Source organism: Xiphophorus couchianus, chromosome 22, assembly GCF_001444195.1.
Source record: "Xiphophorus couchianus chromosome 22, X_couchianus-1.0, whole genome shotgun sequence".
NCBI classification, from domain to species: domain Eukaryota; kingdom Metazoa; phylum Chordata; class Actinopteri; order Cyprinodontiformes; family Poeciliidae; genus Xiphophorus; species Xiphophorus couchianus.
This window is the reverse complement of record NC_040249.1, coordinates 503,178-514,870: the sequence shown is the minus strand read 5'-3', so window position 1 is coordinate 514,870 and position 11,693 is coordinate 503,178. Positions and strand designations below refer to the sequence as shown.

Below are 11,693 nucleotides of genomic sequence, written 5' to 3'. Positions count from 1 at the left end.
CTGAGTTTCCTAAATCAGCAATGATTATGGTCCATTAAACATTGTGGTCCATTAAACATATTCCAAACAAGTTAAGCCCATCATCCCACAGAAATGGATTATTTAGCAGGGCAAAATGTTCAGGACAGCTCCCAGGAGCAGTAAGACTGGAGCATGAAATGCTCTGACAATTAGAAGAAAAAAAACACAAAGGCTCTGAGAACTAACAGGCCTTTGTTACATATTGAAGTCACGACAGTTAGAAAAAGATCAGACAAACATGGCTTGTTTGGCAGAGTTGCCAGGAGAAAACCTTTTCTCTCTTAAACAACATGGCATGACTAAATTTGCAACGCTGCATCTGAATGATGAACTAGAACCCAGAGTCATTGGAAATTAAAAATATATGTCTGGCTATAATGCAAAAAGAAAACCGAACACACCCTAAGCAGCAGCATAAACAGCTCTTACAGTCCAGCATGTTGCTGGAGGGTGAGCAGGTTTTGCCTTCAACTTTTAAAAATATATATAAATAACATCCTTTCCATTTGAGATTAGGATTTATGGAGCCCTCGACGGGACGTGTGGAAAAGTTTTTTCTTTTCTTTTCGAGGTTTGAATAACTTCAGATCAGAATGTTGTCTTATGATCCGATGGACTCTGCTATCATTACAACTGTTTGTGGATTATGTTCACTGTCCTTACACAGCACGTTACACTCTTTACCTTCCGGAACATATTCAACCAGGGGCCGCAGATTTGTTGCCATCCTGCCACCTTGTGGTGTATAATAGGAACAACATGTTTGATTGCAGACTGCGCCTAAAAACAAAACTAGGAAACATGCACTGCTTATGTTGAAGGAACACATCAGTCTGTGTGGAATTAATCTATGAAATGTGTTTTACTTAGTGAACTGAGTTACTGAAGTAAAAGAACTTTATAATAATATTATTTTAGTTTATTATGTTAGTTTTAACTATGTGGATAAGTAGATATATTGCACATGTATAAAAGGAAAATAGAAGAACCTGTTTTATTTATTTTTTTTAACAAAGGTTTGAATACATTTCAGAGTTGCTGAACTTCTGGTGACAGCTTTTTGATGACAGTTCATTTTTGGAGCATGAGGATGTTGGAGACTCGGTTTTGAAAGAGAAATCCGTTTTCTTTTACGCTCGATAATCAACAAACAGCTGTTTTGTGATTATTCTAAAATATGCTAATATTGTCATAAATACATTTCACCATCTGTCTTTGTTCTGTTGTAGTTTTGTTGACTCTGTTTTTGGGTGTCTTAAGTTTTTTTTTTTTATCACCTTGCTGCAAGGAAATTTGACATAAGAGGACAATAACTTAATACTGATATATAGTGGTACTCAAGACCTCCATGGAGAAAATAGTGGGATGTTCCTTTGATGGTTTGACTCATAATGATTCCAATAAACAGAGTAGAGAACCTGAACGTTAATTTCATGGTTTTTGGTGCATGAGCTCATGACCTGCTCTACTTCCTCAGAATCTGTAACCAGTCTCAACTTTTGCTTTCACTTCCTCTGCTTCATGTGCATTTCTACAGTTTATTGAATAATTCAAGGGTTTCTTAAAAACATAAACTTCCCTGTAGAAATCACAGGAAGCAACAGCAGTTACAAATAAGTCAGAAAAACGCAGAATGATAAAGTTTAGCCCACAGTTTAAGACAGAGCATGTGGACCAGAATCCCTGCTGCAGTGCAAGCCTGGTCCAGAACTACAGGAAACATCTGGTCTCTGGAATGGGAAACAAAGGTTTCTGGACCAATATTAATTGGGTTTTCCCAATAAGTATCTAACACTTATTTCACACAATGATATGCAAATAAAAAAATTTTAAACAATAATGCAAGGTAATGTGGATTTTTTAAAGATCCAGTCTCTATTTCATACTTCATGTGCTACATCGTGAAACGTTCACCGTGGCTTGTTAAATAGACATTTGATTGACTGAATCCTCTGTATAACAGTGTTCCTATTGCTGCCCACTGAGTGTGATGGGTCAGGCTGACAGGTCACATAAATCCAGCGTAGAACGAGAAAATAATTAAATGTCAAAATAATGAGATATGTTTTTGGCCTAAAATAACTACAATTTTAAGTCCCGACCAATTTGATAAATTGGCATTTTTAAGCATTTACCTTCTAACATCTTCAGCCATATTCAAGCGATGTCAAATGAAAATATTCAACAACTTAGTCATATTGACTGTGGCACTATGACCTTCAGTAGATTTTTTTTTTTTTTTTGTACTTCGGAATATTTCTCACATTTCGTAGATTCTTGGTCTTATGGAGATTCTTATGGAGAGGAGAGAACGCTTTGAGGCACGCCCCTTGGGTCACATGACTTCCGCATTCATCTGACGTCTCACGCGCCTTCTTCTCTCCCGGACTTGGTGACGCGTTTGTAGGTAAGGGACTGCGAACGGAAGCAGAGCATTCACACTGGTTTTCAGCTTGAGTCTTAGCAGTGAATGAGAAGTTGGTGAGAGTTTCACCGGTAGCCTGTCAGCTCTCAGCTGGACTTCAGCTCTGGGTTTCTGACGAGGAACCGTCCAGTCGGGTCAGGTGTTCTCCCGAACTTTGCTCCCCAGCCCCGATTAAAGGTCAGCGACCTTTTCCACTTTTAAGTCAGAATTTATCGGGACGCTCTTTGTGGGTGTACGAAACAAAGCGACGCACCTGACCGTCCATTTAGTGGTGGTTCTTCTGCACAGGACATTTAACGCGACGAGATTTAGTGACAACCAGCAGATATGACCGAAGTTCAATAACAGCCTGGTGAACATAGAGTAGAAGAGGACAAACACACTATGAAATAATTCCGTTTCATGCTGCTTCTTAAAATTATTTATAGTTGGCACGCTGGAACACATTTTTTGTTGTTGTTGCTTCAGAGAAATAAACGTTGTTTTAACAGAAATCAAAATGATAGTTATCCCAGAGTAAATTTCCAGCTGTCTTGGTTGGAGTCTGCAAGCATTTCCACAGAAGATGTTCAGAGATGTTCGCACAGCAGCCACAGATTGTATCTTATTTTTTAACAAAAATAACCACCTCACTTAAATGTTTGCGCCTCAAATTTAGAAATAAACTAATCTTGCAGCACAGATATGTCAAGTCATATAATACCGTATATATAAGGAATACTTACTGTTGGACCAATTTTGAAATTTACATTCTATTCTCTTGGCTGATACACATTTCTGTTTTTCCTTCAGGTCAAAACTGTCAGCTCAGATATTTTTTCCCCCCCAAACACTTCCAACATATAAAAAAAAATGCAGGAATTGCTTGAACCGTCTGACTCTAGGTTCTAACACAGAAAATCAGCTCCAGACCATTACCTGCCACCACCATGTCTGGAGTTCGGTGTGTAGTTCTGAAATGCTGTTAGTTTTACTCCAGACATAACAGGACACACATGCTTTGACTCTCCAGAGGGATGGGAATATTTTCCCATCCCTCTGGAGGTTCATCTAGATATTTTTGGTAAACGTGAGACGAGTCTTTTGGCCAATGGGGTTTTGCAAATAGCTGCACACAAACAAATGAGGAATTGTCTTCATTTCCATGCTAATAATTTCACAAAACTGTGTTGCTTGCAATACTTTTACATACATTTTTGAAATTTACAGAATACATTTGCATTCTAAATTATAAGAAAAATTTGTTGTAAATAGTTGTGGGATTCACAGTGAGAAAAGAAAAAGTTTTCCAACTGAGATTTGATGTTTTTATGTGACTAAAGGTCTAATGTGCAATAACAGTATACCCAAAAGAAAAAAATAAGTGTGAAAAAACCGACTCCACACCAGGCGATATTAATGGTTTTTATGGAGAAATATAAAGGTAAATCAAATGCCCTGGACCCCAGAGGGTAAAGGCGGTTCTATATTCCACGGTCAGGTCTGGTTGTAGTTTGTGTAATAGAACTGAAATCACAGATATTTTTAAAAAGATGGATGGTTTTAAGGAGATGGACATTGTTTTTTTCTTTCCCTCCATGTTGAGGGTCAGACTCAGGATGACTCAGGTCAGCCATCAGCAGTGGGGACAGGTCCCTAGCCTCGGCAGTGTGGACATGTGGACCCTCCAGTCCCCCCAGGTGCGGGTGGAGGTCCTGACCCTGGGTGCCATTATAAGGTCTGTGTCCTGCAGAGGGAAACATGGGCAGATGGAGGATGTAGTCCTCGGCTACGATGACCTGGAAGGTAAGACATAAAATATTCAAATCTTTGAAAAAATTGTTCTGATACATAATAAATTATAGAACCTGAGGATTCGAACAGATTTGATTTTCAGGATAGATGCTAAACAAAAGCTGAGTATTTTTAAAATTTAGTTTGATGTGATTATTTCTGAAGATGTTTTTCTTGACTGAAACTGTACTCAGAAAGTGTATGGAAACAAAGTAAAAGACCAAAACCTCAGCAAGGCTCATTCTTAAAATCCCTTGAGAACATCAGCAAAAAATAAAATAAAAAAAAAAGTCTCTGGGGAAAAACTATTCAGCTCTTTTGGGATCTGGAGTTTTTATGGTTCAGTTTGGCATCAAACTGAAGCATACACTTCTAGATAAATGCAGCTATAGCTCTTTAAAGAGAAAAGTGTCAAAGTTTTTGGTTTTTTAATATCTTTGGCTTCCTGTAAAGCAGTCTAGACTGACTTTACAGGAATGTGACTATATAAATAAACTTCCCTTGAGTTCATTGTAAAAATAAATTCATTAAGTGTGTTTAAAATGACCAAATTTAAGTTGGTCTTACTCAAATCATGTAGTTTACTTCAAATAATGAAGGAAACTAATAAATGACTTCTTTTTTACCAGAATTTTATTTTATTTTTTTGCACTCAGGTAGCCTTTATTTGAGAGTATTTAGACAGGAAAATGTGTAGTGACAGAGATGGAAGATGGCAAAGGTCATCAGGCTGGAATCGAACGTACGACAGCTGCGCTGAGGACTAAGGTCTCCTTATGTGCATTGTGCTCTACCCCTGCACCACCACAACGTCATGGTTGGTACAGGACCTGCACCAACTAGCATGTAATAATGCTTCAGCATCATTACATCAGATGTAGGATACGAACACGGCATTACTTAATTGTTTCAAATATACTTTTGAAAGTGCACTCTAAGAAGTGTACTCTAAAAATACACTTTTTAGAGAATACTTTTGACATTTTACTGAAATGTCTGGAGAGTTAGATCGGACTGTCCGGTCCAGTACTCAACTGGTTCAAATCTTACATAAAGAAAAGGTATTTCTTTGTTTCAATAGGTAATTTCTCATCAAGGGGGACAGAAGTCACATGTGGCGCACCACACGGTTCAATCCTAGGACTCCTCTTATTTAATGTCTATATGCTCCCACTAACTCAGGTTATAACAGGAAATAATATTAGCTACCGTAACTTTGCAGATGATACACAGCTCTACATTATGATGTCACCATGTGAGTCGGTACCCGTCCAATCACTGAACAGCTGCTTAGAAAAGATAAATGTGTGGACATGCCATAACTTTCTCCAGCTGAACTGAAACAAAACTGAAGTTATTAACTTTGAACCAAAAGAGTAATAATCCAATTATTGAATATGACTATAGCTGTTGTATAGTTATATTGGGACTAATTTATCTGTATAGGGTTTGTCAGAAATGAAAATGAACAGCTGTCACACTTTGTGGAACAACCATGTTTGATTTCAACACCAAGTTTGGTGGAGAACCGGAACTTTCCAAATCAGAATTCTGACCTCAGGATGCATTCCAATGGATTTCTCTGACTGTCAAATTAAAAATGATAATTATCATTACTTTGTGATGATAAATGTCAGACATGCTCCCACCCCCTACAACACATTTCTTCCAACCCTTAACAGAATAGTCAGTTGTGACTAACTTTAGATCTGATGTATTAAGTTCACAGTCTGTTTGATTGATCAAGCTAACCAGTCAAGTTAGCTTGAAACTTGATTGGGACCCCTGCCTGGAAAAGCTAAGAGAAATTGAAGTGACTGCATACTTACCTTTGATAAAGGTGAACAATCCTATTTTTATGTTGTCAGGTTATGTGTCGGATAAACGGTATCTGGGGGCCTTGGTGGGTCGTGTGGCTAACAGGATAGCAAAAGGACACTTTGTGGTGGAAGGAAAAGAGTTCCAACTAGATACCAACAATGGACCAAATGCCCTGCATGGAGGCCTGCGTGGCTTCAACAAGGTAAGACGAACCCTTGGGGAGTGTTTGCTGTTCCTGGACTGGAAACTTTAGCCCCTTCAACGAAACACTTCAAGGTGGGTTCAGAGAAAATGTGAAGCATTTCCTCGTCCAATAACAGGATAGCTACAGTGAGTTTGTCCGCCATTAATTTTTTTTTTTGAAAATAAAAGAAATAGGAGACCAAATTTTCCAGAGAAACCAGCTTGGGCCTGACCTTTGACCTCCCACCATCTTTATAGCTGCCAGGTTGTTTTTCGATGCCATTACTAAGTCAGGAAAACTCTCCAGATATTTTTGGTGTTACTGAGGCGTTTGAATAAAGATCCCTCAGAGAATTGTGAAGCTATATCAAGAAAATAATGTGTTTCAAATATTGAGACATGAATAAGACTTTAAGCAGAGAACTGGAGATCTGAACGGAGTAAAGCAAAGTTGCTTTGTTTTAGCAGAAACCTTAGCGCTTTAACTTTGGTTATGGAACATGTTGGATCTGGGAATGTTGGCTGCCTTTTGGACATTTCTTCTTACATTAAAAGTTAGGAGTTTAAATTTGAATTTGAAGGCCAACGCTTTACAAAAATCAGGAATTGGTCTGTAAGTTCCAATCAGTGCATTGACAAAAGTTATAATTAATAGCATTGTTTTTGTTTTTTTAAGCTAAAACTGATTATGTAATTGCAGTTATTTTCATTATATGTGTGGTCATGTTACTGCTGGTGACAAAAAATGGTTCTCCATGTCAGACACAAAACTAACAGGAAACAGAAATAATTTCCCACATTACCCTGTTAGCTAAATGTCGCAATATTAGATTAATACATCATTATTAAAACAACCAAAATGCTTATCCTTTTTACCCAGGAAGTGTTAAGTTTAATGTAGGACATTGATTAATATTGACATGTTGTTTAATTACTAAGAGGATTTCTATATCTTGAGAGCTTAACTGTGTTGATAAATGACTGAAGCAACAGGTTGTCAAGAATGCTTTCCAGTTTTTCTTCCAATTCTTGGAGCTTTTTATTTCCTGTAGGTGGAGATTTTTCATCACATCCAGGAGATAAAAACCTTAAGGACCAGATGTGGGGCAACTGTGTTTGCTTGTCCTATGGGGATGTTTCGAAAGGGAAACTTCTTCTCTTGAGTTCCTCTCTGGGTTTCTCTGTCCAGGAAGTCTGGCTTGCTGCAGAAGTGGAAGGTGGTGTGATCCTCAGTCATACGAGTCCAGATGGAGACCAGGGCTACCCTGGTGAGCTTCAGGTCTCCATCTCCTACACTCTACAGGTAAACATACTCATGTCTCAGCATCAGAACCATGTATCAGAACATTTGCCTCATTTCTTTTCTGGTGAATGTATAAAAACAAGTTTGTGTAGAAAGGATCGTGAAGTTTATAGCAACAATCATTTTAGAAGAGGAAGAAGGATTTTTAGAAAATCGTTGCTGAAAACACTAGAGGTAGATTAATTGAACAATAAATAAAGATTAAAAATCTACATCTGAGGAGAAGACCATTAAAAACAAAACTGAGCAGAAGTTTGTTGCTGAACTATCAGCTTCAGATGGAGCTGCACTTCCACATCATTACTCCTGAAAACGAGAAGGTTGAAGGGGGGATTCTATAGGAAGCAGACCGGTTGGGACAGAAAACATCCCGGACTGGACAGCTGCTCGGTTATCAGTTTCCCAGACTCAACTTTCCAAATATCATCTTCAACTTGCCTCAATGTTTTACTGAGTTGATTTTGCACCTGTGTTAGTGAGGTTTGGTTTGTGTTTTCTGCTTAGGGGGAAACTCTAACCGCTGACTACCGAGCCCGCTCCACCAAAACCACCCCCATCAACCTCACCAACCACTCCTACTTCAACCTATCAGGGCAGGTAAGACCTTGACATCATTCACACCCCGGAAACTTTGCCACATTCGATCACATTACAAACATAAGTCTCTGCGTATTTTGTCGGTCTTTAAATTGGCTTTATTATGTAAAATCAACTGTTTTCAGCTTTACATCATGTTAAAATGTTATTCCCGCATCAAAGACACACTTGGAGTGCTGCATGTTTGAGAAATCATTTAATCTCCCCAGCAACCATTCAACTGTGCAAAACGCCTGGGTGGACATAGCCCCGCCTTTGAAACACAGCTTCTCCTCAGAGCAGCAGCTTCGGAGCTTCCATCTCACAGAGCAGCTCTTCCCTCAGTTCCTTCAAACTAGCCAACCGCAATTAGCAAACACCTGGTGGACCTGTGCACCTGCTGAGCTCGTTATAGGAGCTACTTCCCAGAGCAACGCTGGTAAAAACGTTGTTGAACGGTTAATGGAGGAGCCATGTTATGATGACTTCCTGAAGGCAGAGTTTCAGAAAGAGCAGGCGTTTTTAAAGAGACAGAGTCCCAATTTTAAGGCATTAAATCACAAAGTCAAATTTCTTTAAAGTTATTTTTGATATATATATAGCACCTCTATGACAACTGAAGGTAACATAATTACATAAATTGACACGACACAAACCACATACTTTTAAAAATACATGATAAGGTTGTAAAAGTCAAGCTAGCATAACTGAGCTATATATCCAGCTTTTGCTTTTTCATTCAAATCTTTTACTGACCAGTGAAAATGTGATTCTTACCTTTGGACCTTATTGCTGAAGTTTTGACAGTTAACAGCAAAACCTCGCGTTCATATTTTGAGATTCTTTGCTTGACGGTTTCATTTTCCCCACCATCAATGTTCCCGACTCAATGCATAGCGATGTCACACACACATCATACAGTCACCATTTGACACAAACACTATTTGCTACATATGGTGATAAATTGTTTCTATATTTGTGTGTTTGTGTTCTTGCATCCCTTGGATGAAGGGAGCAGCAGATATCTATGATCATGAGGTGTCTATCAGTGCACAGTCTTACCTGCCTGTTGATGACACATCAATCCCTACAGGTGAGCGCCTACGTCAGTCCTTCCCTGACATAAAATAGTCTATTTCCTTAGTCTTAAGCTGCTCTACTTCTGACAATAGTGGAATAATGGAAGGAATGCTATTAGAGATTCACCAATCGAAGATTTGTAGGCTGATGTTTGTAAAGTTCTGACCTGCTGATACCAGTTTTAGTCATTTTTGATTTCCCTTTAAGATCCATGAATAAGAGAAAAGACTTTTTTCTCTTGTTACGTCCTCCCCCCCTCAAAAAAGATGATTTTCAAGAAAAATAAGTCAGAGGCAATCTGTTGGCAGGAGAGATCTGCCCTGTGGAGGACACACCCTTTGACCTCCGGGTGCCGGTTCCTGTCGGTGTCCAGCTGAAGAAAGTTCCTGGCCTCGGCTTTGACCACAACTTCTGCCTGTGTTCACCCAGAGATGACTGGACAGAAAGACATGCTGCCAGGTTTCCACACAATGCATGATCACACAACAAAAAATGTCCCCGATTCATTCATTTAGTTGATTCTGGAAGGTTAACCTTCTTCCTCGTTTCAGAGTGCTTCACCCCCCCAGTGGGCGTGTCCTGGAGGTGTCAACCAGCCAACCAGGAGTCCAGTTCTACACCGCCAATGTCCTGGACGGCTCCATCAGAGGAAAGGGTGGAGTGACATATGGGAAGCACAGCGCCTTCTGTTTAGAGACACAAAACTGGCCCAATGCTGTTAACCAGGTATGTGGCTGGGTGGAGAATCACTTCCAATGATTAAATTTAGGAACATATAGCAGAACTCTTATAACTGTAACTTTTTCCTTTGTTTTTTATTCTCTGTTTGCTGCTATTCTTGGTAAGGTCAAGAAAGCAGCATATTGATTTCATATTGAAATCAATATGTTGATTTCAATGGGACAAACCGATATTACTATTTATTTATAGTAATAAATCAAAGTTATTACTGTTATTTAGGACAGCAACTAATGATTCATTTTAGTAATCAATTATTCTATCAATTATTCTGACAATTCAAATAAGCTGATTAAAAAATTGGCATCTCCTGCAGATTTTTTTATTTAACCACTTAAGCCTTTTTTTATTACACAATATTAGAAATACATTAAAAACAAAAATAAGATAATAATTCAATTACTTTTTTGAATAAGAAAATAACACTTTTCTTGCTGGAAATGCAGTAACGTAGCATTCCTGTAATGTATGAATAAGACATTAATAATAACCAGGGAGAAACTAGATGAATGAATAATTACACTTTCAGTCGATTCTCCTGGTTATACAAAAGGATCTGTCCACTTTTTAAAGAAGAGAGCCACCTCCCTAACACTCGCTGCTCTTTCTGCCCATTCTATCGAAATATGTGGTTTAATCAAAAACGTGTGTTCTTAAGTCATGTCTGTGTTGCCAGGCCAAAGGTGATGGGGTGTGTGTGTGTGTGTGTGTATGTGGTATAAAGGGGTGTGTTTGTGTGTGTTTAGGCTTCCTTCCCAGACTGCCTCCTGCGTCCCGGGGATGAATACCATCATGTGACTCGCTTCACCTTCACCACCGTCTGAGCAACAGTCAGGACTCCAGCGCTGACCTCTGACACATATCTAGGTCAAAGCTTGCTTTATGACTGCTGTTGATGTGAATTTCTTCAGCATAAATTGTAATAAAGTTTTGTCATTTAAACTGGTTATGTGATTATGTGAAGTAGCTCTGTTAGCTATTACACAAATACATCATTATTAAGCCATGTGCAGCAACACATTTGATGTGTTGTTAATAATGATGCACCAGATATTGGTTTGGTTTCACTTTCCAAAGCAATATCTGTTACGCACCCTGGAAGTGAAAACAGGGCTGAATTGACTTAAAACTTTGTTTTAAACACAGACATAAATATACTGAATTACAAATGCATTTGATAATGCTGTACTTGTACAGCACACTTGATTACATCACTAGCAATTAGAAGTAGAACAACCAATGTCAAATAAATAATAAATAAGCTGAAGTTAGGGAACTAAAACTATTAAAGTTGTATTAAATATTCTATTCAAATTTTCTAAGAAATTATCAATGTAGGGTTTTCTTTAGCAATAACTACAACATATGTATGCATATTGATATCTGTATGTTTAGTTTTAACCTTATTTGAGAAAATCCACAATATGTCCAAATTTGCTCACATAATATTGCTTTTAAAAATAAGTCAAGCTAAAATAAGTCATTTAAAGGCCCACGATGAGAAACACTACATCAAAAGTGACTCTCAGAAAAAAAATTCTGCAAGAATTAATTTTTGTATTACAAACATCAAATCTAAACATGTATTTAATGTCTCATGTCTGAAGAGGGCGCTGTTTCGTGGAGTATACACTCTTGTGAATCTGCTTTAAAATACACTGAAAAGGGAAGGTTTCCCGGGAAAAGTGTCACTACGCCACGTTTGGTAAACAGTCTTTTTTTAAAATTTGTTTAATTATTCATAGAGCACCTATTTTAGCCTCATAGCCTGGT

The 11,693-nt window shown here is 38.2% G+C and overlaps 1 protein-coding gene across 4 annotated transcripts; it reads left to right on the top strand.

The window, feature by feature from the left end:
• The first annotated feature begins 2,307 nt into the window (after positions 1 to 2,307).
• galm (galactose mutarotase) lies at positions 2,308 to 10,867 on the top strand. Of its 4 annotated transcripts, none has more exons than XM_028007870.1 (9): positions 2,308 to 2,428; positions 4,038 to 4,231; positions 6,088 to 6,242; positions 7,413 to 7,526; positions 8,031 to 8,123; positions 9,114 to 9,195; positions 9,491 to 9,641; positions 9,734 to 9,908; positions 10,667 to 10,867. In XM_028007870.1, the coding sequence occupies exons 2-9, from the start codon at positions 4,045 to 4,047 to the stop codon at positions 10,742 to 10,744; spliced, it is 1,035 nt and encodes a 344-aa protein (XP_027863671.1). In that variant the 5' UTR covers positions 2,308 to 2,428; positions 4,038 to 4,044; the 3' UTR covers positions 10,745 to 10,867. The 4 variants fall into 4 exon arrangements, with proteins under 4 accessions (XP_027863671.1, XP_027863669.1, XP_027863672.1 ...); XM_028007868.1 differs by having other exon boundaries at positions 2,335 to 2,428; positions 4,032 to 4,231; XM_028007871.1 differs by lacking the exon at positions 2,308 to 2,428 and adding an exon at positions 2,448 to 2,623.
• The last annotated feature ends 826 nt before the right edge of the window (positions 10,868 to 11,693 follow it).